Here is a 24616-nt window from a genome sequence, read left to right as displayed (position 1 = left end):
AAACGGAGGATTTCAGAGAGCGGGGCCGCCATCGCCAGCACCACTGTCAGCACGAAGCGCAACGAGGAGCATAACGATGAGAAGAGCAGTTCGCAGAATGCAGCTTCTTCGGATACTTCCAGTTCTTCGGATGACTCTGATTCTGACGCAGAGTCGACCTGTGAGCGCTAATATCAATTACGCGTATGTTCGCTTGTCTCAAATCGATGTCATGCAGCGTCTTCGTCTTCATCCTCGTCCTCGTCCTCCTCTTCATCGTCATCACCCTCTTCTTCCGGTAGGTCTGGCTTCTGAATGTATGTATAATGACATATTTAACATTTACATCTAGATAGTGCACCGTCAGTGGTCCAGCTAAAGAAAACAACAGCAGCATATGCAGCAGTCGAAGCAGGTTCAGTCTCGGAAGCCCCAAAACTGGCGAAAGCTCTTTCCGCTGCGTCTAAGGCAACGTTTACTACGGGCGGCGAACTCAAGAACGGTGATACATCGGAATCAGACTCAGACTCAGACTCAAGCTCGAGCGAGGAGGAGACCGAGAAGGAGAAGGCAGTGGAGGAGGGGAGTAAGAAGGCGCAGAGCGGGAAAAAGGCCGCATCGAGCTCGGACTCCAGCGGCAGCTCGGACTCGGACTCGGACTCAGACTCAGACTCAGACTCTAGTTCCAGCGACTCGTCGAATTCCGGTTCTAGTGAGAGTGACAGCGATAGCTCTGAGGTGAGACATTCCGGTGTGATGTATGTTGTGCTTCAGTAACTCTCAGTGACGCAGGAGGAACGTCGAACGGTCAAGAAGCGGAGGATTTCAGAGAGTGGGGCTGCCGTTCCCAGTGCTACTATCAGCACAAAGCGTGTCACGGAGCAGAACGACGCGAGCAGTGGTTTGGAGAATGCGGCGCAGTCCATTGCCATACCCGGCAACAACGGTAATGGGAACACTAATGGCAAAAATGTCAACAGGAACGGTAAGGGCAAGCCACGGAAGAGCAATACCCCCTTTCAGCGCGTGAAGGCCGACGGAGCGAAGTTCGACGATGTGCGGCTTCAGGACAACAGGTACGAGGCGAGGGTACGTCTGTCCTTCGTCCTCTTCGTTTAGCAGGTGATATTGACGGCTATGACACGCTCCTATAGGGTGCGGGAGCAAACGATTACGGTGAACGCGCCGCTCGCGACTTGATCGTGACACGTGGGGCAGGGTTCAGGAAGGAGAAGAACAAGAAAAAGAGAGGCAGCTACCGCGGTGGGGATATCACGGTAGGTGGTCTAATTTATTGAGATACATAATGCTAACTTGCTGAACTGGATTGTAGATGCAAAGCTACAGCATCAAATTCACGTAGACTGGCGCTAACTGTAGATATGTCATAGATACAATGCCTGAACTGGCGCACTTTGCTGTGCTCTGCGCTCTCTTCAATGAACCGTCTGAGCTCCTGAGTACGACAATTAATAACGTTCATATAGCACCCAATGTCCGAATGAATTCCATCTTCACCCATGACGATCCGTCTATCGCCTCTCTCTTCGTGAAATACTTCTGTTGGAAGCCATCCCACATGTAATCCGCCAGGACTTCCTCCGTCCCGTCACTTCGCTTCCATACCACTTGCGGCGCGTACCACATCATGGTCGGTTGTATCACCACCTGTTCATCCGAGCCCCCAGCAAGAAGTGCCTCACGCACGACCTGCGGCATCTTCTCCGGGTGGAACGTCAGCAAGAAGCGCGTGTCCCAGAGCACCTGCACTTCCGGGGTTGTATGATCCACAAGCAGGTTCGTAACGTTGCGCACGAGGAGCTTAACCGCATGCGCCGCCTGGGGTGGCGCACGCTGCGCTCGCCACGCATAAACGTGCGGGAAGGGCTCAAATTTTGTGTGCCGCAGGCGGAAGACGCCGGAGGGCTCAGCAACCCCAGGGACCCAGACGACGTTCGACCCCGAAGAGAATCTGGTTCGCATGTGTGGGTTGCTTGTAGTGTCCCAAACATATTGCACGATTCGCTCGAGGCTATTACGGTGTGCTTTGGCTTCTGCCTCGATGCTCCCCCAAAGGCGGGGTGAGCAGTAGCGTAGGATGCGCCGGACGAGTGCGATCCGTGTTTCCATGTCAGGGATGACGTGCAGAGATTCAGCATTGAGGAGGACGGTTGAGGGAGGGGAAGGGAGGGAGCAATAGGAGAGATAGTTGGTAACTGGGAAGATGGTCAGAAATGTATGGGCTGAGAGCGATGGACTGACCTTGGGTATCGAGCTGTTCGACGTACTGGCCGCCAAGCCTGACCGACTCGCGCAAGGCTTCCGCGTAGGGCAGGCTGGGACAACGCGCGCGAAGCTTTTCAATGGCTGTCATTACTTCGGGACGTAGTGTGGCTTTCGCTTTTGCTTCAGACGATGGTTCTGCGGCTGTCTGCGAAATTGATATCAGTGTTCTTGTCATCTGTTTACCAGCAGACGGACCAGAACCCTTGCGCTGCTCCTGAGCGAGTGTATGTCGAATGGCGTTGCGGATTGTCACCGACGGCTGGAAGTTCGTGGGATCGGTGACGTACTGCAGGCCGTGCTTCTCACACGTTGCGAGTATCCTGTCCTGCAATCTGAATGAATATGTACCGCACTGCACCATTGCACACTGCTCGCCTTCGGCACGGTCAGCAACGGACGCACGATCCACCTTGACATGCTCGCAGGGCCGAAATGCGCGAGTGGCATCTGCTCACCCATGCCCCACCTGCGGACGGGCCGCATCGCGCCTGCGCCGATAAGGCCGCTCCCCATCGCAAGGCGCATGGCAGCGGTCTCGACCTGGTCGTCAGCGTGATGGCCGTAAGCGATCGCGCGCGCGTCGTACTTTGTCATGACTTGAAAGAGCGTCTGATAACGAGCGTTCCGCGCGATGCGCTCGAACGGCTTGCTCTTTTCTTGAAGAGGCGGATAGGGGCCAGTACCCCAAGGGATGGATGCTGTGTGGTGGTCGATGTTTAGGCTGCGTGCAGTCTGCGCAGCGCATTCCGCCATGGCATCCGAGGACGCTTGTAAGGCATGATTAACATGTAGTGATATGAGATGAAAGGGCAGGCGCATATTGTGTTGCTTGCTTTGCTTGAGGGAGGAAAGCAAGTAAAGTAGACAAGTTGAGTCCGGTCCACCGGAATTGCCTACCGCTGCATGTGGATGTTAGACGGAAAATGACGCAGCAACTATAGAGACTCACCGAGGACTGAGGGCCATCCTCCTGGAGGTATGCATCGCTGCAGGAGCTGAAGAAACTCGCCCGAGCTGATAGGCGTGTGCATTCTATGCGAAGATCTATATGTAACGCATGAAGAGATTTCGAACGAAAACTTGAGATTTGACTGCAATCTTGACCAAACGAGTTTCTCTAGTCAGTTTTTCTGCTGAGCTTCACAAAGGGCATATGGTGTGCACCTAATAATCCTCAATTGCCAGTCACCAGGGTAAAGTCAGAGGAAAAATCTGCGCCACCCACGCGACGTGCCGCGTCACGCGTTCATCACAACAAAGTGCCACCGTGACCGTCACAGCCACCGAACAGCCGGCCGGTGCCGAATGACGGGCCGTGTGAGCACGCGCTGGTCGGCGGCGTCGACGCGTGCTGATTTCTCGTGCTTTCCTCCCTGTCGCCCACGTTCTGCACCCCCATCATGTCGTCGCAGACGGGCCACCCAACATCTCCTCCTCCTGTCCTTCCGTCTGCCAACACCTCTGGTGGCGGTGTCCGTCGCCACCACACCATCTCTGCTTCCTCTCGTTCCGCAAGACCCACGTCGAAAATTGCTATCTCGGAGCTCGAGGACCCGCAGACCGAGCAAATCTGGGCCGACGACGAGACGGTTGACCCCGACTGGGTAGGCGGCATCGGAGCAGTGGGTGAGAAGTCGTCCCTCCATAGGCAGGCGTCTCTCCCGACGAAGTATCATAGAGGTGAGTCAATGCGCGCGTGCCGGCGTATCGTGCGAGCCGGAGATTGACCACCATAATTTGCTTCCGTCTCGCTAGCATTTGGGGGACAGCCCGGTCGCCAGCCTGGCTCGCACACCCCGAGGACTCTCAACAGCCTGTCCGCCATCGCTGGGCACGATGGCGAAGAAGAAGAATGGGAGAGAGACATGCGAGATCTCCGAGATGAGGAAGAGGTATGTGTAATAGACGGTAATCCATTAATACATTTTTTTACATCTCTGTAGCACGGCCTTGCTGGTTCTGATCAGGGTCATCACGTCGCAGACTCATCGTCCTCTGCGACGTCTCCACTTTCTCCCCACTTTGCCAGTGGGATCGCTCACGGCCCGTCTCCGCCTCCGTCTGGGTCGGCCGGCATTCGTAGGCATCAGAGCTTGAACTATCCCACTGCCGCGGCTAGTATGCGGCACCTCAGCTCAGGCCTCAAACGTGCTGGCACGATTCAGGCAGGTCCGGTCAAGGCCCAAGCCAAGGGTGGAGCATATTCAGGCGCCCAGAGCCCCAGTCCCACCAACGCCGATGAAGAATATGAAAACGATAGTACGCATGCCGAGGAGGATTCATATTTCGGTGTGCCTGTACAGCAGAGCCAAGGTCAGTATCCAGGAAGCCCGATGGGTCGATCGTCGCCGTGGAGCACGCCGGGCAATGACTGGCGCAGCCAGATTGGAGGCGGCACTGCGAATGCGCAGTTTGGTAACAATGCGGGCATTGACGATGTCACGCGTGCTCTGTCCACGCTGGAGGTTAGCCAGCAATATGGCGGCTCGGGCTTCCAGCAAGGGCAGTCCGTGCACCCTCCGCGTTTCAACCCTTCACATCCCCCGCCATTCCAGGCTCCGGGTATGCGATCCGGATCGGGTGGCAATGGAGGGTCTGCGCGCAAGTTACAGCTCGTCACGGACCTGGATGCTCGCTCTGCCCAGGGCTCGGTGCAGAGTGCGTCTGCGTACGTCCCACCTATTGGGCACGGGCTGGCTCCGGCTGCACAGACCGGCCAATCCCGTAGCGGCGAGCGCGACGAGCAGCAGCAGCAACAGCAACAGCAGACCACCGGGCGCGAGCGAGCGTTCACGGCCTCAGGCACGACGACGTGGGACCAGAAGGAACGCATCCTTGGCGGGCGGGCATCCAATCCGAATTTGCACAACCTCTACCAGGGCAAAAATGGCAACAGTGGGGATATCCCGGGCGTACCCTCGATCCCGGCGCAGTACCTGAATCAAGCGCAGCCACCGAGGTTGGGTATGACCTCACCCGGCGCGATTGGCAACCAGACGCATAGCAGGGCTCAGTCGTTGAGCAACTCGCAGGCGGGTTCGATGGACAACTTCATCGCGTCCCCGATGGATGTGCCGACATTGATTGCTACGAAGGGGTACAACCCCGTGGAGTTTGACACGAGGCCACTCTTTGTGCGTCTTTCTCTGACGTGACTGCGGAAACTCCTGGGCTCACGCGCGATGCTGCAGGCACGCTACTTTGTCATCAAGTCGTACACGGAAGACGATGTGCACAAGTCGCTCAAGTATGAGATCTGGAGTTCGACGGACCCGGGCAACAAGAGGCTTGACAAGGCGTTCAAGGAGACAGCCGGCAGGGGCCCGATCTACCTGTTCTTCAGCGTCAATGCGAGGTAGGTGAACGCAGACATCGTTTATGGGTTCCGTACTGACTGGCCGGTTGGTGACCAGTGGGCACTTCTGTGGAATGGCGGAGATGTTGACGCCGGTAAGTGACTTGTTTACCGTTTCGTCTGAAGTAAAAAAAAAACTAAACAGTAGTCGCCCATAGGTGGACTACACTCGCAGCAGCACCGTGTGGGCATCCGACAAGTGGAAGGGCGTGTTCAAGGTCAGGTGGATCTACGTGCGCGATATTCCGAATGCCAATCTCAGGCACATTCGACTGAAGTATGTGCCCTAATTTATGAGAATTGCCCGTGTCGTTACTCACTCGTATCAACGCGCAGCAACACGCAAGAACGCAAGCCTGTGACCAACTCCCGTGACACGCAGGAGCTTCTCCCGGATGCTGGGCAGGAGATGCTGCGTATTTTCCACACGCATCCGGCACGTACCTCGCTTTTGCAGGACTTTGCCTTCTATGAGGTGTGCCCCTATTTGATGCACGCCACAATTGTCTCTGACGTTGCCATAGCTGCAAGCTATGCAAAAGATCCAGGCCGCTCAAGTTCAGGCTCAGGCCCAAGGCCTTTCCCAAGGCCCTGGCTCTCCGACGCAGTCCCCAATGGGCATGCAGTCGCCTGGGCAACTCTCGCCGAACAATACGGGCCAGCACCCGTTCGCGATGTCAAACCCCACCGCGCTCGCGTACGCTGCGCAGCACATGGGAATGCCGCAGATGAACATGAATATGATGGGAATGAATCCGCTGATGCAGATGCAGATGAACATGAACAGCATGGGCACGCCGTTTGCGAACCCCCATACGATGCAGAGCGTCATGCGCCATCCGAGTCCGGGACCGATGCCGGTCGTGGGCGGCCAGAACTTCATGGGCTTGGGCGGGATGCCTGGGTTTTGAGCTCTGCGCGGACGCCACGAAGACGAATTCGAATGAACGCGACGTCGCGGAGACGATTTACTCCTCTGTTTGGATATAGACCTCATCCCGACCACATACGATCACGAACAAAGAAACAAACAGGAAGTCTGTATAAGTCTGCTTCTATTCTCGCTCTTGCTCCCAGTATTATGTGTCAACCTTATCTGCTGTAGTCTGCGCGCTTCGTTTCCGTTCTGTGTATCACCACCAACATCTGGCACCAGTGCTCGATCTCTTCGTTCGCAGCCTATGTTTCGCTTAATGCACTGGTGCGCTGTGCGACTCGCAGCTTTCTATTTACGACTTCTTCTGCTATGTCCTTCTGTCTTCTTTTTCTTTCTTCTTCTCGTTTGATTGATACAGAATGCACGTATAACGGGACGGTACCACGGACATGGATAATCAAGTGTTCGCATGTATTTGTCCTGCAATCCCCGTACTAACGTACTCGCTCACGCATTGTAGTTTTCGCGCGTAGGCAGTGATCTCTAGATGTCGTAGCTCTCTCAAACAATATGTATGGCATTTTTATTCCGTCGCGCCGCAGGAAGCACCTACTTTGCGAGCGGACGTGAAAACCAGCAGGCGAGTCTCTTGAGAAACGCGCACACGTGACCGTGAATCGGCATGTTCGCGGACTGATGCCATCTGTCGCTGTCGCTGCACGTTATCGCAACCCGCGGTGGTTGAAGGAACTGTCTCGTCTGCCCACGAGTGACTACTGCACGTTGACTGTGGCCACACACTGCCTTGCACCCGCATGCAATGCAGAGCACATCGAACACCTACCACCAGCTCGGGGGCCACATATGGGACATTAAGTGAGCCATGCCTATTCGTATTCTACCGCAGGCTGACGAAGTGTCCAATAAGGACCTGGGACGATCGCCTGAAGCAAGGACAACCAGCCAGTGGCGATGTCATAAGACTTGTGCTAGGTCGTACAAGGGGCAAACAACCCGGAGTATTCTCTACTGACATCCTTATGAAATAGGTATTTTGCCAAATGGGGCGTCTTATGTGCTGGTTCCTAGCAGCCGTCCAGGAGCGCGGATGTGTCGCCCACGAGCGGACCGCCCGGCGGCGGTCTTCCAGTCGCTCTCTTTCATCGATTTTCAAACGGAAGTAGGATTGAATATGAAGCTAGATACGTATGCGTCAAAGAGGAAGGCAAAGAGTGATACGGAACCTCGAGACCGGAGCAAGGCAAACACTGCGTATACAACTAACAAGTATCTCACTGATTCCGGCAGGCATCGAGCATCGTTTGAGCATCAACGGTTCGTTGATTATGAGATACCTTTTTCGGTTCCACATTGCTGATCGCTGGTTCGCAGCGTCCTCTGCGGTATACTCCGCAAAGAATATAAAAGAGAACACATGGCGGAACTGTCTCTCAAGCCGGGACTCCAGAACGTCAACTTTCGCATAATCGCGCTCACAGCGAACATGTGGAAGAAGGACACCCGCATGTTTGAAGAGCGTGACAAGATTCTGGACGTGGGATTGACGGAATATATATTCCCCCATGATGGCAGTAGCTTTACCGCGCAGTCGAGCTCAGATATACGTGTCGAAGAGAACAGGTTTCTTGGGAATGGGTTCAGAACAGTTAGAGCAGTTCGTGATTCTTCTATTGATCAGCCGCTGTTCAAAATGGCTAGCTTACAATGATTTACAACGCTAGAATTTCGCGTTTGGGACGACACAAGTCGAAAGTGCAGATTCGGTCCTCGAGCGACTACAACGGCTATTTTCCACACCGCCCAGTGATTCTGCCAGCAGAAATACCCTGCTACTCGTCTATGACGAGGCCAAATTGCGGAAAGCCCTCAATGTTATAGGATTAGACACCTCGGAGTGGAAGTCCGACCTGCACGACTTCCTCTATGATACGAGTTACCCCTCCCGATCGTCAAGTACATACTCTTCGCGAGACTGGTACAGGACACCCCGAAGGGGGTCTTCGCGCTCTCGTTCGCCCCGTCCAGGCACTGATGACCGCCCCCGGCCACGATCACCAGAACGACGCTCTGCCCGCCCTGAGGTCTTCCTCGTCGACGTGCGCAGACTGTACATGACCGTGCGAAGGATCGGGATGATCCCCTTTGACGCGGACACGGTGCTGCACACCGCAAAAGAGCTGAACGTGCAGTTGGACGATGCTGGCGCACACAGCCAAGCGCTCTTCCAGGAGAACGAATGGTGTGCCGGCAATGACAGCAGGTGGGACTAATTATGCTTTCTGTCACCGTTCAATGCCATTGAAGGCGAAGCTGATGGGGTAACTCTGTGCCTTCAGGCTCCTGGGCGCGATGTGGCACTCCATGGCACGCGGCCTCACAATAGACGAGCAGCGCGCAGTGCGGTGGCCCTCAGATGCTCCTGCGGCTTCTGAGCGTCTTGATACGCCGAATCCGAATGCCGACTCAGATGAGGAGCTTGACCCGAATGATATGTTTACGCCGGCTGGTGGCGCAGTCTCGGGTGCCTCCATTGCGGCGGCCTCGACGAGTCGAGGTCAAATGGATTGGCCGGATGACTGGGACTCGGATGATGATGGCTACTAGGTTCTCAGTTCCATTTCAGGTTCAACGTCTTGAGAGACAGCAACACTAAACGGAAATCCGATGGTATCTTACTTGCTCAGAAAATTCAGACGGCGAAACGTTGGAAGGGATGCGGAAGAATCATAACGAATTTTGTGTTGTCTAAGACTATTATTCGGAATAGATCATGATATCATCGTAACTATTGCTTACATCGCGTGTATCGTAGCACAGGATTGGCATACCATCTGAGCGAAAGATCATCCGAACCATTATTTCATATGAATAGGTGCGTACCAGGACCGCATGTGGCATGTGCAGCAGTCTTCAATTTGATGCGGGAGTGCAACGGTCCGCGGATAGGTTCGTATCTAACGAACGACCATCAATCTGCATGCATGCGTTTTCATATGGTATATCACCTACCATTACCCCACCAGAATGGGAAATTGTGCGCCATTCCAGAAGCACCGAAGACGGCCTAAAGAGAACGATGGTGTTCAGCCCGCAGGTCCGCTTCTCCTCAGCCGTCACTACTCACGAAGTTCAGGATAAAGCTAATGACCTGAGTGCCTCCATCTAGGCCCGCAGCGACAATGTAGCTGTGATGGGAATTGACGCACGGTGAGCTACATCGCGAGTTAAACCATGTTCCGCAGACACATACTTGTACTTGGTGAACCAACGGGGGTAGCGCGTACGTACCCACCACTGGGACAGCACGCCGAGGACCATACTTGCACTAGACTCCCACGTCAGGCGACAACCGACTGATGCGAAACCGCTACTCACTTGATGGACGTGTTGATACCAACACTCATGTAGCATGAGTACTAGCAAAGACATCAGTGCCGACAGTCATAAACGGTACTTATCATGACTAACCTGCATGATCACCGAGGTGTTGAAGTTCTGGAAACCAGCCTTAGGCCATATGCGGTGCTTTCAACCGGGGGTGAGGTTCATTATGCGGAAGCAATGTCCAGAAGCTGTGCTCACTGCGATATAGAACGGTATGGGAAGCGCCGCGCCGATCGCCAAAGAGATAGGGACCATCCGATAGGTCGCGTGAGGTCCAAACATTTGTAGGCCAAGAGCTCCCCAGGCAATTGCATTCGCTGATAGCACCATGTCAAGCAGAGTAATACGTGACGAAGACGTGACTGACAATTATATTGTTGTGCATTCTGTCCAGACCACAACCTAGTGCGTGCGTCATCAAGCAATGCTCCTAATAGATTGGATACGAGGAATCGCACCGCGTGCCTGAAATGCTTAGCAGCGCTGTTGGCGAATACGTTTCTCAGTAGACATGGCAGCTTTTAGAAGAGGAAACTATGCACGTACCGGCTCTGTCATTCTGAATGATTGTCAACATCATCACATCTGCGGTGCTTAATGTATCACACCTCTTTGCCGATTATTCGAGGACTTACAGTTCAAGATGGCGCCGACGACGGTTCCTGCAACGTAAGGGTTCGCGATCAAGCAGCGAGACGGTGTGTGAGAACGAAACCATACCTATCAGCTGCATGCAAAATGTGACCCGAGGTGCCAGCTTCACATATTGGCCAAGTTTGAGATCTTGCAGCAAGGCAATAGCTTGCACCATAGAGTGCTGTCCATAAAGTGCGCCATACATGTTTGCGACAGGATCTCCAGGGATGATGTAGGCTGTGTCCTTGATGACTACGAGGCCACTTCCGCATGCTATGTTGCCGGCTCACCTGTAATCATCTGGAAGAATCCAGTTCCGGACGACGTGAACTCATAGAACCCGATTGTCGCCGCCAGAAGCCCGTACAGAGAACAAAATATAAATGACATAATAATGATCACCGTTAACGTCCACCACGGCATGCCAGAATGTGCAGTATAATCGGCTAAAAGAGTACAAACAGTTATAGGCGGAAACAATTGCAAAGAGAGGGTAACTGACTGGCTTGCGCGATAGCATATGCAACTAGCAGCACGACAATGTACCACCAGCGAGGAATCTGCTTGTAGACCTTCAATTTCTCATAATGCTATTTTATTGTTAGCTCACTGCCGTAACGTGATTGTCATACAGTGCTACTCACCACATCATGTACCAAGTATTGGCTCTTGTTCCAAGGATTGAGAACCTGGAACACGGGCTTCAGGTCGTTCCAGTGGAACAGGAACACGTGAGTGACGATAGCGCCCATTGACAGGTTTGTAGTGATCAGGTAGAGGGCGTTCGTTGCTGAGAAATAGGCGGGCTGTAACTGAATTGAGTGACCTTGCGGCGATAAAGAAAGTATTGTGCCTACACCAAGCTCGGCATACTTCGTAGCATTGAACTTGCCGTTTGTGAGCAGAGCCGTTTGATCATATTGCGATCCATTCTCAGCCTGCTCATTAGGTTTATGAAGGCTCCATTGTCGTACAAATAATCATGGCTTACGAAGATGGCTTGACTGAGGAAAGGGAACTGCTTTGCTTTCCATATATTGGCGTAGTATACAGCGGCCATAAGAACGTAGCTGAGGACAATGCCAATGTCTTGATTGACTTGCAACCACAAGGGGTTGTAGAGGCACTGGCTGGAAATGAGATTCCAGTCAAAGCACCACGCTAACAAGCCCATCCCTTCGTTGTTGCTAGCACCACCGAAGACATTCCGCACGACAGTGCTTTGATTGTCGGCCAGACAGAATATAGACACCCCAGTTAGTACCGGGAAGACCCCTACAGCAGATGCACCATTCGGGTCAGTCACGGTGCTACAACTGAAGTAAAGGACAGTGCATACACTGCGGGATAATTTCCCAGCAGAACATCACGGTGAAGATGGTCCAGAACAGGCGCACACGTTTAGAAGTCATTTGCCGGTCGTAATGCAAGGCTTGGAAGAGATTGGCAATGGGAACTACGGAACCGAGGTCATCACCATGAGCAGCATGACGTGCACGGGAAAATAGCTCACTGTTGATTGGCCAGAAGCACTTGGTGGGTTTGACGAGTACATCCTGGAGCAAACCAGCGTATCCGTAGCCAAGCAATTGCGACCCGACCAGAGTGAAGATCGCTAACCCGGCATTCTGTTTAAAAGCAAATATTGTATGCCTTTCAGAGAATAATATGCATGGCTGGTGCCACTCACCATCTTCTTATTGTAGTACACTAATAAACGTTTCTCCGGTGAGGTCAAATTGTGAGCTCCCGCGAGATTTCCATCACTTACGGTCCTGCACCGAGATGACTTGGATCGCTACGGCAGAATTTGCAGCAGTGGAAGACATGATGATGATCGCGACATGTTCCTTGATGTTGAATGGACCAGGATTGAGCCATGCGAAAATGCCTCGAGACGGCAGGAACATATGCATCAGGTTCCCGAACCAATAGGAAAGCACAAGCAAGAACAGCTGGGAAACCAGTATGGTCTGCGGCTTGAAGTAATATATTTGAGCGAGGACAGCGCCAAACGCGGAGAATCCGAGACCGAGGACGGCGGTGCGAAAAGTAACGGCTTGTAATTCGGGATCGTCACGAGTCGACAGCACCTGAAGATGCGGCACTTGATATATGCACTCTGCATCTGCTGATGACCAACAGCTCACCTTAATCGCGACCTCATATGCTTCCCCGACACGATACTCGTTGTCACTTGCCTCGTCATTTTCCAAACGTTCCTCTAGTGCTTCCACCTCCTTCACCTCGAGATCACCTACGCCTGGACTCTCCTCGGATGTACTAGGTGTCTTCTCCGCATAGCACTTGGTGGAGTCCTTCTCGCTATCGTACTCGTGGGGCGTAGCTGAGTCGGCCATCGCGGGCGAACGGGGGAAGCGGAACCCTAGGCAACGACAGGTCGGCAGACGCCTTTTATCGCTTCATACAATGGGTCGAACAAAGACAGTCGCTAACGACGCATCATGTTACTCCGTTGTCCATGCGGTCCCACAGCGCCCAAGCTCAGTCTGACAGATACGCGATGTTCAGGGAAGTAGTTTGCTTGCTCTCCTACCTGCCACAATCACTGATGGAAGCCTGCGGAAAGCGCTAGGGAGAGGACTGACGGCAGTTGGAGATAAGCTGGCGCTCGAAATGAATACTCACCTCAGACAATGAAACGGTGGTCGTCGGGTCAGAACGTTTAGAGATTAGTTCGATAATCACCGTATGACCGCCCGCAGCTATCTCGATGCTCATGACCCCGTGATGCCGAAAATCGCACGAAGGAAATCAAATGACAGCATCAAATTGCCATAGAGTCTCTGGCATTAACGCTCTGGAAGCTCATTAATGTGATCAGAGAATGAATCGCTTCACCAGCTATGCCAAATCGGCAGTCGCGGATCTTGTCGTGAGTAGTAGCCATCATTCTGCCGCACGAAAAACTCATAAAAGTCATACTAGATAGCACATATAGCCGTTACAAAACGCTCACCGGCACTCTGATTAGACTCGGAGTGTTCGTGGTACTGAACCTTCGTCGGGTCTATGGAAACCGTCTTCACACGGCGGCCCCGAGTACCCTATCTAGAACGGTGGCCGACCTACACGGAGTATCTAAACGTAATTTGGCTCCACGATGCATGATGACCAACACCGCCACTTACAAGCGAATCTGGCACAGCGCGCTCTGTTAGCTTCACGGTATGTATACTAGAGCGAACAGTCCCATCAAGGCAGCATCATCTCGCGGACGTTGACTGAAGCTGCAGGATCATGTGAGATTTGGCGAGAGAGTACTCTATCACAAGGGATCGAGCGAGCCACCCGAAGATCACCTAAGTGCTCACTAGAGTTCCGGCCAGCATGGTGCTACAAACATCCCGACGACATTATCATTCACGTGAGTCCTGAGTGGACATAATATACAACGAAGACTCACCGCCATCAGTCCCGCGCTGACAATTGTCTGCCCGGAGGCATTGAAATCATCAAATCAAAGACATCAGATTACATCAGCAAAACCGGTCCATCAAAACGACGAGACCAGCCACTTCTGTACAAAGGAACAAGATACGGAGAATATTAATCGATCTTAATATCTACAAAAGAGATGCTAAAGCAGAGCCACGAGCAATTTGTATCGTTAACGCAGATCAAAATTTGACACAGATCAGATGCAATGTAGATGCCAAAGAGACAGAAAGATGAAGACCTGTTAATTGTAAGACAGTAGATCGACAACATGAGCACCTTCCATCTTACGGCATGACCTTCATCGATGTTCGAACCGGTTGTCCCAAGCGCGCTCGGTGGCCACCGCAGCCAGGTCGAACCCTGGTACGTGCCACGGCATGGGCATGCCCTGTTGCTGCCATTGTTGCGTCATGTCAGGTTCCGGCTTCGGAACGTCCGGCGCCTAAGTACGACGTCAATCAGGAGTCCATGACGGATAAGTACGACGGATAGCACAAACCAATTCTCTTCTCTCCGTTATACGCTTCCAGCTGACCTTTCCCCACATGAACGGATGAATGCGCACCTCGTCGTTCATCCCCACTTCCTCTCCAGGCTCCTTCGCCACAAAACAACCGTACCTCTTGAGCGGATCGTCGATAAGCATCTTCATCACGAGGTCCTTCAGGTCTGGGTCAATCTCGCGATCCTCTGGCCACGGGATAACCTGCCGCTTGATGTTTTTGTAGATCTGGTGCCCGTCTTCGCCGTGGAAGGGCTGGGCGAGCACATAATGAATAACGCGCATCACACCATTACACAAGGAAACGTACCCGCTTGAACGTGGCCATCTCGTACAGCGTGATCGCTGCCGCCCACCAGTCGATCATGTGGCGCGCCTCGGGTGGCGGCAGCGACCTCGCATCAAGGTTCCTGCTCCCTCGAGGTCTGAATACGAGCTCTTCAGGCCGTATCTCGGGCGCGACATAATCAGCAGTGCCGACACGTTCCCACTCGTAATCGAGCTCCTGCTCCAACGCGCATCCGAAATCCGTCAGGCACAGGTATCCGTCCGCGCCCATGAGGATATTGCCCGGCTTGACATCGCGATGGACGATGCCGTGCGAGTGAATGAACTCAAGGGCCAGCACCAGGTTCGCGAAGTAAAACCGCACGCGGTCGGCCGGAAGCGGCCCGTGCTCGTACAGGTACTCGTACAGCGAGTTGCAAGGCGCGAGTTCGAGGAGCAAATACAAGTTCTGTTGGTCGTGGAACGCATCTACGAGGCCACAGATGAACGGATTCCACGGCAGTTTGGACAGGATGCGCCGTTCCTTATTCTTCTCTTCCTTAACGTACGGGCCCTGCACCTTAAACCAGTTCTGAAACCCACCAAATGTCGGCTCTCTCAACAGTCCGGAATTGATTAGATGGATGTACATACGCGCTCCAGCTCCCTGTGGAATGCCTTCTGAACTGATTTCATCGCGAACTGCGTTTCCGGGTTCGACTTCACTTGCACGAGGTTGACCTGCCCAAAGCCTCCGGCACCTGAACATTTGACGCGATGAACAGGACGTATCACTGGCTCCAGGCAAAATATGACTAACCGAGCCGGCGCACAATCTCGAGGTCATCACGAGTGAGAGGAGGTTTGCGGATCTTATCCGAATCCCCATCTGAGCCCGCTGTTCCTAGAGTTGCCCCGAGTAATCCTGCAGCTAGCCCAGATGACTTCACTGATATACCAGACAGTTTTGCAGCTAGTACAGACGGTCCCGCACTCGCCGCAGCAACTTCTGGGCGTGCAGTATCAGTCCCATCACGCTTTGGGCCGCTGGTCTGACTGCTTCCGTGCTTTATTTCGGGGCCCTCGAATGTTTGCCGAATCTGATCAGGCAATTTAAACGGCCTCTGGGATGCTGATAGGGTGAATGATGTCGATGCAAGAATCGATTGCACCGATTTCAATGCAGACGCTGTTGACTTCAGAGCGGCGGTCGTCGAAGAAGCGTTTGCGTCAGCGAGCAAGGAGTCTATGATGAGACGCGAAGAGCCGGGAGTGGGTTTTTCGAACGGACGTCTGCTTCTGTTGGATGGCGACGGGATAGTCTCGTCGAGCGCAAGTTGAGCATATAGTTCAGACCGCGACAGCTGGTCAGAGGTCGTCGGGTATCGTCGCCCATATGGGTCAGATGGCGCAGGCGCAGGCGCAGGAGCAGAGGCAGCAGCGGAGTTGCCATTGGACGGGCTCGGAACAGACTTGTTGCGTTTCCGTACGAATCGTTTTCTAGGTCTCGACTGATTTGCAAGGGTCGTCGGATGAGAACCAGAAGCAGGAGGGTCATTAATGGCTTGCGGAGGAACAGGGCTGAATGGACGGAAGCTCGAAGGCGCATCTGGAGCAGGAGCAACTGACACACGACCGCCACCAACAAGGCCGGATCGGAAACGCGACATGGGCTTACGGCGGTCTGGGGGCATTGTGATACTGCAGGAATGAGCAATACGATGGTATTTAACCACCGAAAGGCCAGTGGCCTGTGCGTGTCACCAGTGGCCCGCTTCGTATTTCCATTCTGGCCACTTTGTTTGGCATGGAGGGTCCGCATTTGCATCCATCAGGTTCGGTCGCGAGTGCCCGGGCCATGGCCGTGAAAAAAATGCAAGTCGAAAACAAAGTCGTTGACAGAGAGAGTGCGAACATGAATGCATGACGGAAAGCAGGAGGAGTTGTGTCGCAACACTCATTGCATTGTCATTTGCTCTCCGAGGACCCCGGAAGTCCCCCATTGGCCTTGGGCCCTGGAAAATGCTGTATTTTAAATCTTATCGTTCTTAAAATGGGTCTATCCGGGTTAAGCTTTCAAGAAATTACGTAGAGCTTCGTCGCAGTTGCATTGCAGGGCCAATGACAAATATATGGCAAGCATAATATATGAAGTTCCTTCGCAGCTCTCATTTTCCAGGATGTCACGTTTACATGTTTTCAGCTGTACTTCCACCGACTTTCTGGCCAAAAAAACCCCTTTTACTGGGTGATATAGGATGCATATCCACCGATTTTAGCGTTTGCCACGTGCTCACTTCTTTAAAGTTCAGAATGTCGCACAGATGGATTCAATGGAATCAACGCTTTTGTTCAGAATGCCTTTTGAATGAGGAGAATCCATATTGCATACTACAGTTTGTATCCAAAGGGGCTCAATCTGAGGTGCTGGTGCTGGTGTCGAAAACCTGATCGGTTTCCAGGGTCCTACTCTTCATCAATCCGATTTCCAAATTGAGCGCTGTCCGCGTGCCATTGTGCAGCGCGTCTCCGTCCGCGCGTGGTCGCGTTTCGCTCATCTCGTTCTTTATTCCGACGACCTCTTGACGACTTCCCATCTCTCGCTTCTCGTTACAGACGGATTCATCCGCTTCTAGGCAGACATTCTTGTGCCCGCCATGTCCTCGCTCTCGGAGCGCCAGAAGGATGAGCTGTGAGACCCAGCCACTCTGGAGTGGCATCCGTTTCTAATTGCTTGTAGTCATAAGGCCATTCTCGAATACTTGCACGCGAACAACTTCACCGACGCGTTCAATTCATTAAAGGCGGACGCAGGAATAGACTATGATCCTGATCCCAAGGCGAAATATGCGGGGCTGCTGGAGAAGAAGTGGACGAGCGTGATACGCCTCCAAAAGAAGGTGCACCGTTCGTTCTGTGGCAGGGTATATGCGCTTACAAGCAAAAGATCATGGACCTGGAGAATCGGAATGCAACTTTGCAGGAGGAGCTTTCCCTATCTCCCGCTAAACGGGCGCAGATGCAAACAGACTGGGTGCCGAGAGCACCTGCCGCATATGTTCTGACAGGACACCGTGGCCAAATCCTCAAAGTGGCCTTCCATCCAGCTTTCAATTTAATTGCCTCCGCTAGTGATGATTCGACAGTGAAGATATGGGATTGGGAGACTGGAGAGTTTGAGCGAACGTTGAAGGGCCACACACGAGCGGTTAATGACCTTGATTTTGACAGTAAAGGCAACCTGCTGGGTAAGTGTCAGGATCATTGTTGTGCACATTGTTGCTCCATGAGATGCCACGAGACCCGCTGCGCGCATAGCAAATGCTTGCTGCTGAAGGCCTTGTGGGTGGCGCGTTGCTGTACCCGTTGCTCATTGCTTGGTACGATGCTAGACGTTCATGAGCAATCGTCTACCTAACAGTACCGGCGGGCACCCACTGCTCGTACTGGCGTGAAATTGTTGATCACGAGCATGGCATTCATGAAACATGAAATGTGGCCAGCTTGAATATTCTATGATGGTTAAAGTTGCGACAGAAATACTGCATTTGTACTGACATCTATGCAGTGACATGCTCTTCCGATCTCACCATCAAGATTTGGGATCCACAGAATGACTGGAGGAACACAAAGACACTCACAAGCCACGAACACACTGTATCATCTGTCCGGTTTATGCCCGGCGACCAACAAATTGTCAGTGCGAGCCGAGATCGGACAATAAGGATATTTGATGTTGCGTCCACGTCCGTCTTTTGCGCGTTGATCGACTACAAGCTCCTCATTCTCACTATGTCTCTATGTTATTGTAGGCATCTGGTGCGCACTATCGTTGGCCACACTGATTGGGTCCGATGCGTGGCACCATCCGATGATGGACGATTAGTCGCGAGCTGTTCGAACGACCAGGTTCGTTTTTCATAGCATTGCTTGGGAGACAGAGTTCACGTCTGTCTTTAGACCGCTCGCATCAGTGATCCCCTAACGGGAGAGACGAAGATGGAGTTGAGAGGTCACGAGCATACACTGGAAGTAGTCGCATTTGCCCCGGTCTCGTCGTATGCCGCGATACGAGAATTGGGAGGCCTCCCGGTAGATGGCAACCCGTTTATACTTCGCATAAGGCTGACATTGTTGAGGTAGGATAATGACCGGAGCAAGCGGCCTGGAGCATATATTGCCACCGGCTCGAGAGATAAGACTATCAAGATTTGGGACACGATAAGTGGCCAAATGATCCGTAGTCTGGTAAGACACATCGTTGTCGATGATGAGCACTTTCCATACTCAATAACATCGCGTTGTCACAGGCCGGCCACGACAATTGGGTGCGCGCACTCGTGTTTCATCCCACCGGCAAGTTCCTCCTCTCCGCCTCTGACGACTACACAATACGCGTATGGGAACTCACGACCGGGAGATGTATCAAGACCGTGCAGGCGCACGGGCACTTCGTGACCTGCCTCGCATGGGGGCGGATGTCGGGCCCAGATGAAGCCGCAAAGCCCAATGGCACTGCTACGGACGACAAAGCCGCAGAAGAGCACAAGTTCGTAAACGTAGTGGCGTCAGGGAGCGTTGACAAGACGATCAAGATATGGCTCCCATAGCACTGTCTCCTCGTGTTCATGTGGATGTGGATGCGGATGAGAGTGCGGAACGGCTGGGACCTTTTTATGTTCTGTGTATGTGGCTTAACACTAGATATAAGGTAATGGGTTGTGGTTCCTTCAGTACGTTCTGCTCCGGTGAGTGGACCTGTATTCTTCTGCGATTCGGTGTCAGAACGTTGATGGGACCAAAACGTCGATGCAGCGTTGTACATGTGTCACTTGTCGCTCCTCGCATAATGGCTCCTCCGTCGCATTCTCCTGCATCCGCTACTGATGTTCCGCACGCTCTTACCTGCTCAAGCATGTTTGTTACCCTACTTTGACTTTAGGTCTGCACGCATACCCAGGATGATATATAATTCATTGTACTGTTGTGTGGTGTCTATTCTGACGGTGAAGGACGTTGCCCTCGTGACTAGCGATCTGCCAATAATCTGCTCGGTGTCAAAGTGCCAAGGGCTGAAATCCCCGCTATACCACTCTCAAGAATGCGTATTCCAATCGGTCGAGGAGAGATGCTTCCATCAAAGGATGCTCAGAAGTCTCATATAACTCTCTGAGCTGACACAATCTGCCCAACACGGACTACAGGAATGCTTCTTGGATTACGTGATTCCATTCCCTCGCTTTCGCAATGTCGCTGAAACACCTTTGGTCATTCCGGAGATGTTTGACTATATGACAGTAAATGGCGGAGACCACGGCAAACACGCGTTGTTCAATCGCCGCGACGCTGCGCGCGTATGGTTAACCCCTCTCCGACTCTGTTATTCGAAACGATCTCGTGCGCTATACATCCATGATCGATCTCTCCTAACTTGACGCTGGTCAGGGTCTCCTGAATCTTCACGCTAGAAGAACGAGCTTGGGGGGACGAGGGTACTAAAGGTTCCTTCAGGTCCCATCAACTTGAAGAACGAACGGTCGATGCATTGACGCCGGCAGTAGTCTGAACACAACATGACACGACACGAGTCTACGGTCAGCTTGAATAAACTACTGGTAGTACATCGAAATCAAAAAGAGCGACGTTTCAACTGCTGACACACCTACAACTAATATTGCCTACAGTTGCTATCTTATAGCGTACGGTACTACTCGCCACGCGATTTGAACTCCCGCATTACAAGCGCATCCCAGCGTTTAGAACAACCCGGGAGCCTGGGCCGCGTCTCGATACTCGATATTACGGTTAGCATTAAAGTGGCGATGCGCTGAATGACAGGAAGAGGCGGAGGCCGTAGGTACAAAGGAGGGTCTGTCGTGATCAGGTTCGTGCGCGTAGGCCTTCATTCGAGCCGTATAGCAATGATTAACAACAACAGGGAAGGTGCCTGGATGTGCGAAATGAGTACATTTTGCCGTGAAAGGCTCCAAAGAAAGATGGCACCTACGAAGGGAAGTCAGCGTGCCTGAGAGCAGCAATGACGTAAAATATTATTATTTGACCGCGGACGAAACAAATGGGACGACGAAGGGTGAATGTGAATGTCATTTCGGAGATCGTTAGGGGCCGCATCATAGACGACTCGGTAACGGTTGGCTCGAACGTGCAAACGCTTATTTACTGCGTCCGCGCGGAGCCCTCTTCAGCACCTGCTGGCAAGAGCTGCTCAGGCCAGGATCGGAAGTGGCATGTCCCAAACGACGAGTGGTCCTCTGCCGACCGCGAGGCGCTTCGTGGACCTTCTTGAAATCTTCATCCTCGTCATCCGCCCTGTAGTACATCTCGTCCGGGTCAAAGACGGTCGGAGACGTCGCCGCAGATATATCCTGCATAGGCATCTCCAGCTCGTCTCCGGAACCGTCCTCCGCCTCGTGTTCGTTCTCGCTGTCCGAGTCGTAACCGCCCGGAGCACGACCGCGCATCCATCGGGTGTACCAATGCCCGAGGAAGACCTTAATTTCCGAACCCATCCCGAGGTACTCGGCATTGCGCGCGAGACCTTCCCAGCTGAGTTTGCCCTCGTCAAGGGCGTCTTCGATGAATTCCGTGGAGCCGAAGTAGATGTAATGAACGAGCATGCGGAAGGAAGCCGGGTCCGGAATGGGGAGATAGATCGATGGGCGGGTCGGTGGAGAAGGCAGTATGCTGGGACAGGGCAGAGCGTTTCCGCTCATCGGCACCTGTGCGCTCGCGAACGAATGCGAGGAGCTAGCGAGGAGGTCGAAGGGCGAAGCTCCGCTGAGTAGGCCGCGAAGTAGAGTGGAGTGTGCGCATAGATAGTCCATATGAAGCTATAAACTCGCGTCAGTGCGAAGAATATTGAATAGGAGGTGTGCTTACCTGCATGACCATGCAGGGTGCTGGACGAAGGGGCGATTCCTCCGCTTGTTGACCGAAGCTTAGGAAAGCGCCATCGCTAGGCGGCGACATCGTTGTGGACTCTACATTCGGAGACGCTCCAACTGAAGAGCCTGTACCGAGAGGAACGACTAGGATGTAATGAGATGAGAGCTCCTTTATGCGCATGAGCGCCATCACATACCAATGGTACAGTCGGACGTCTCTGGCTTGCTCCAATAGTGAGGAGCGAAGCGTCGTAGCTGATCAATAACGTACTCAAGGGGAACATCGGCCAGGGACGGAGGAGGGAAGGGACGAGGGACGAAGGCGAAACCATGCATTGTCCGTCGGGGCGCTCGTTTAGAAGAGATGGAAAGGGTCCCAGTGCTGACGCGGGGGCACTGTGACGTGAACGGCGGCTCAGCGTATCGCGAGCTCTGGGAACGGAGGGGGATGGCCGAGCTTATAGCATCAGGTTGAAGGCTATTGTCTACCTGAGACATTTGCCAATTGTTCCCGGGGAGACTCATGCGCATTGGGTTCGGCGCAATGCTGTGCCCCTGATTTAGCAGCCTCGTTCCGGACGTCAGGCCGTCTAAAGCTGTTAATTGTCTGCGAGGCGGGCGTTGCAAAAAGTCGGAAAACTACCGAGATGAAAGTGGGGGGTGATGCGCTGACACTGAAAACTGCGGTATATAAGAAAAGTGACATGGCAGTACGCGGACAGCTTGTCAGTGCCAAATACAGGGCGACCGGCGACAAGGCGACGAGGGAACACAAATGGCTGGTACTCGAGCGCGGGAGACGCAAGGCGCCCGCAGAAAGGGGATTGTCTCCATAGCGTTGCCGCCCGTGCTTATTGTCTTGTCCCTCCGTCTGAGATCCTCGTGTCCAGGGCGTGCTTCCTTACACTCAAACAGATCGCGCAACATGATCAGCCTGATCTCCTGACATCCTATCGCCACACTCCCCCCACGCCTGCCCTTGCCTACCTCGTCACTGCGCTCAACCTTCAACCGCCTCCTGCCCTCATCGTGCACGGCTTCGGCTGATCGTTGCCCAACGTCACGATGCATCTGGAATGTGATTGCATTGCCGATGCTCCAATTTACAATTCCGCGCCGACGGCAAATTTCATTTCTTTTTAGACTTTGAGTTCTTCAGTTTGCCGGAAGCCATGACTTTTAAGGCAGTCACTGAAGAAGCGTTACGACGTGAACTCTGGGAAAATTTTGGCTGCACATGCTAGGTACATCATGGCAGACGTACATAGATTTTTTTTTCATTTCCTACGATACCGGCGAAATGATAGCCGCAAAACCATCCCACGTACCATCATTCAGAGCTTGTCGAAAACGTACGCAACGCAAGACGGATGAGTTCAGTTGGATACGCATGCTTCAATATCCTGATAGAGTCGGTGACATGATGCGACCTCGACCATCATGTCTCGTGTAGTTCATCACGAGGATGGCCGCCCGAATTGGAGCGTCGGAAACATTTATATCTTGGCATGCTGTCTGCCGTTACTCAAAAGACATTTACGGCACCTGAGAGAATGTTCCCACTCACCGCAGTAGCATCTATTCCCAATAGCAAGAAAATGGAAGTGATGCGCCGGGATGATATGTCACTTTGAAAATGATGCAGATGAGAGATGTCAGGCTGTTGCCGAGAGCACGGCCGTGTGCTGCAAGAAGACGTAAAGATCTGATGTGTGGACGTCTGTGGGTACAGGTCGCTTCCCACTGATGAATATAGCGCCGCAGTCCAGGCCTTCGCCGACAGTATCGCATCCAGGAGCACGAACGGAGTCCCATCAGAAGGCTCGAGAGGCAAAAGTCGCTGACTATCTGGCTAGCCTTTTCAATCACCGCAGAAGGATCTTGAGTGACGATGCTGAGGGTGCAGCCAGGCCTTCAAATGCAGCCAGATAACCGACGTGAAGAATGGACGGCTATTGTGCGGAAACTCTAACAAGTGCACCACATGGTGCGGCTGTGGCGGCTATCGAAGGCGCATAGAGAGAGCAGAGGATGCGCGGCGAAAAGTGGGCGCGATTTCGACGAGTTTGCCCTGCGGTTGCGCAACATCTGCCGCATGAGCACGTTCAAGAAGACTTGTTACACAGCCCGTCGGTCGAGCCAGGCACCGACTTGTCATGGCCGACCTAGAGGCCGAGGGGTCAGTGTGTAAATTGATACCGGCTCGAGAGTCGAGACAAACAGGCGGGGCGACGCGAAGCGTGCCTTTAGAGGCAACAACGACAAGATCGCCGACGGGCAATTTCTTCCACGGATAATAAATTATTAAATACGAGAAAGCCAACGATGTTCTCGTTTGATTAATTTGGGAGTCTTTGCTGCGCTAGTACAGAGCCGTTAACGGGCTATCTTGCGGATTACGGGTCATGGTGTGGCGTGTAGGTGAAACATGAACGTTGCTGCGCTAGCGTAGTACGCAGTGCCTTCCTGCCAGACTGACGTGACCCGCATGGCGCACCTGGCATTCAAGATCATCGGCGCTCGGAACATGAGCTATGGTTAATAATCAGATCCATCTTAGGGTCTTCCCCAACGGAGCCAAATCAGCGGTAGGTTTCGAGTAAGTTTTCCGGTCCTCGACGTCGCGGCCGCCACGGGTCCACTAGCGGCGCCGTGTGCCGTGTGGATGAACGAATGTGTGGAACGGTATCATTCGAAATCCCTGCGGACATCTGCGAAATTGTGGCGTCAGCCTCCACTCGAAATGCAGGAAGTTCAGAAGCCTGAGGAAGGCGGAACAGTCAAAGACACTTTCTGCTGAACCCTCTGGAGCATTCCGCATATGGCCGGGCTTCGTACAGCGTCCGACTATCACAGCCTTGACACTTATGCGAATTGTTTCGGCTAATATTGCGCGAAATGAAGTGACTTCTGCATACTATGCGCCGTTTTAGTTTGACGTC

The 24616-nt window shown here is 53.1% G+C and overlaps 9 protein-coding genes across 9 annotated transcripts; 4 read left to right on the top strand and 5 right to left on the bottom strand.

The window, feature by feature from the left end:
• Positions 1-912: 912 nt before the first annotated feature.
• Positions 913-1342, top strand: LAESUDRAFT_646438 (uncharacterized protein; the record flags this gene model as incomplete). Its single annotated transcript, XM_040903984.1, has 3 exons — positions 913-1068; positions 1134-1256; positions 1313-1342. Coding segments are annotated over 3 exons (309 nt in total), but the record flags the coding sequence as incomplete, so codon positions are not given.
• LAESUDRAFT_520181 (uncharacterized protein) lies at positions 1301-3450 on the bottom strand. The gene is made up of 6 exons (XM_040902782.1): positions 3430-3450; positions 3215-3363; positions 2641-3164; positions 2461-2590; positions 2242-2406; positions 1301-2195 (listed from the first exon to the last, which is right to left on the bottom strand). Exons 2-6 carry the CDS (start codon positions 3294-3296, stop codon positions 1459-1461), a joined length of 1638 nt encoding a protein of 545 aa, XP_040767505.1. The 5' UTR covers positions 3297-3363; positions 3430-3450; the 3' UTR covers positions 1301-1458.
• A 215-nt stretch (positions 3451-3665) lies between these two features.
• Positions 3666-6531, top strand: LAESUDRAFT_756684 (YTH-domain-containing protein; the record flags this gene model as incomplete). The annotated part of the gene is made up of 8 exons (XM_040912193.1): positions 3666-3945; positions 4021-4157; positions 4209-5399; positions 5457-5620; positions 5679-5715; positions 5779-5897; positions 5957-6095; positions 6145-6531. The coding sequence occupies 8 exons, from the start codon at positions 3666-3668 to the stop codon at positions 6529-6531; spliced, it is 2454 nt and encodes an 817-aa protein (XP_040767504.1).
• A 692-nt stretch (positions 6532-7223) lies between these two features.
• Positions 7224-9468, top strand: LAESUDRAFT_810723 (uncharacterized protein). Its single transcript, XM_040914247.1, has 6 exons — positions 7224-7373; positions 7426-7490; positions 7547-7832; positions 7890-8172; positions 8240-8778; positions 8855-9468. Exons 1-6 carry the CDS (start codon positions 7318-7320, stop codon positions 9120-9122), a joined length of 1497 nt encoding a protein of 498 aa, XP_040767503.1. The 5' UTR covers positions 7224-7317; the 3' UTR covers positions 9123-9468.
• Positions 9429-12898, bottom strand: LAESUDRAFT_756682 (OPT oligopeptide transporter; the record flags this gene model as incomplete). The annotated part of the gene is made up of 22 exons (XM_040912192.1): positions 9429-9472; positions 9528-9582; positions 9643-9703; positions 9769-9843; positions 9894-9934; positions 9987-10043; positions 10101-10219; positions 10270-10304; positions 10361-10385; positions 10449-10487; positions 10538-10564; positions 10623-10775; positions 10829-10984; positions 11041-11128; positions 11183-11344; positions 11396-11476; positions 11530-11813; positions 11878-11994; positions 12052-12166; positions 12229-12248; positions 12310-12631; positions 12689-12898. The coding sequence occupies 22 exons, from the start codon at positions 12896-12898 to the stop codon at positions 9429-9431; spliced, it is 2286 nt and encodes a 761-aa protein (XP_040767502.1).
• A 1312-nt stretch (positions 12899-14210) lies between these two features.
• On the bottom strand, positions 14211-15587 carry LAESUDRAFT_519911 (kinase-like protein). Its single transcript, XM_040902781.1, has 4 exons — positions 15424-15587; positions 14813-15361; positions 14500-14757; positions 14211-14442 (listed from the first exon to the last, which is right to left on the bottom strand). Exons 1-4 carry the CDS (start codon positions 15463-15465, stop codon positions 14299-14301), a joined length of 993 nt encoding a protein of 330 aa, XP_040767501.1. The 5' UTR covers positions 15466-15587; the 3' UTR covers positions 14211-14298.
• A 1736-nt stretch (positions 15588-17323) lies between these two features.
• On the top strand, positions 17324-19715 carry LAESUDRAFT_741972 (dynein regulator). Its single transcript, XM_040911169.1, has 8 exons — positions 17324-17461; positions 17510-17669; positions 17717-18017; positions 18338-18515; positions 18582-18678; positions 18730-18861; positions 18913-19017; positions 19080-19715. Exons 1-8 carry the CDS (start codon positions 17427-17429, stop codon positions 19377-19379), a joined length of 1308 nt encoding a protein of 435 aa, XP_040767500.1. The 5' UTR covers positions 17324-17426; the 3' UTR covers positions 19380-19715.
• Positions 19716-20942: 1227 nt separating this feature from the next.
• LAESUDRAFT_646490 (uncharacterized protein) lies at positions 20943-22010 on the bottom strand (the record flags this gene model as incomplete). The annotated part of the gene is made up of 3 exons (XM_040903989.1): positions 20943-21620; positions 21670-21818; positions 21872-22010. The coding sequence occupies 3 exons, from the start codon at positions 22008-22010 to the stop codon at positions 20943-20945; spliced, it is 966 nt and encodes a 321-aa protein (XP_040767499.1).
• Positions 22011-23163: 1153 nt separating this feature from the next.
• LAESUDRAFT_519847 (uncharacterized protein) lies at positions 23164-23597 on the bottom strand. The gene is made up of 2 exons (XM_040902780.1): positions 23242-23597; positions 23164-23189 (listed from the first exon to the last, which is right to left on the bottom strand). Exon 1 carries the CDS (start codon positions 23487-23489, stop codon positions 23253-23255), a length of 237 nt encoding a protein of 78 aa, XP_040767498.1. The 5' UTR covers positions 23490-23597; the 3' UTR covers positions 23164-23189; positions 23242-23252.
• Positions 23598-24616: the final 1019 nt, after the last annotated feature.

Source organism: Laetiporus sulphureus, assembly GCF_001632365.1.
Source record: "Laetiporus sulphureus 93-53 unplaced genomic scaffold LAESUscaffold_7, whole genome shotgun sequence".
NCBI lineage: Eukaryota > Fungi > Basidiomycota > Agaricomycetes > Polyporales > Laetiporaceae > Laetiporus > Laetiporus sulphureus.
The sequence above is the reverse complement of the archived record's forward strand: the minus strand, read 5'-3'. Positions and strand labels throughout refer to the sequence as shown.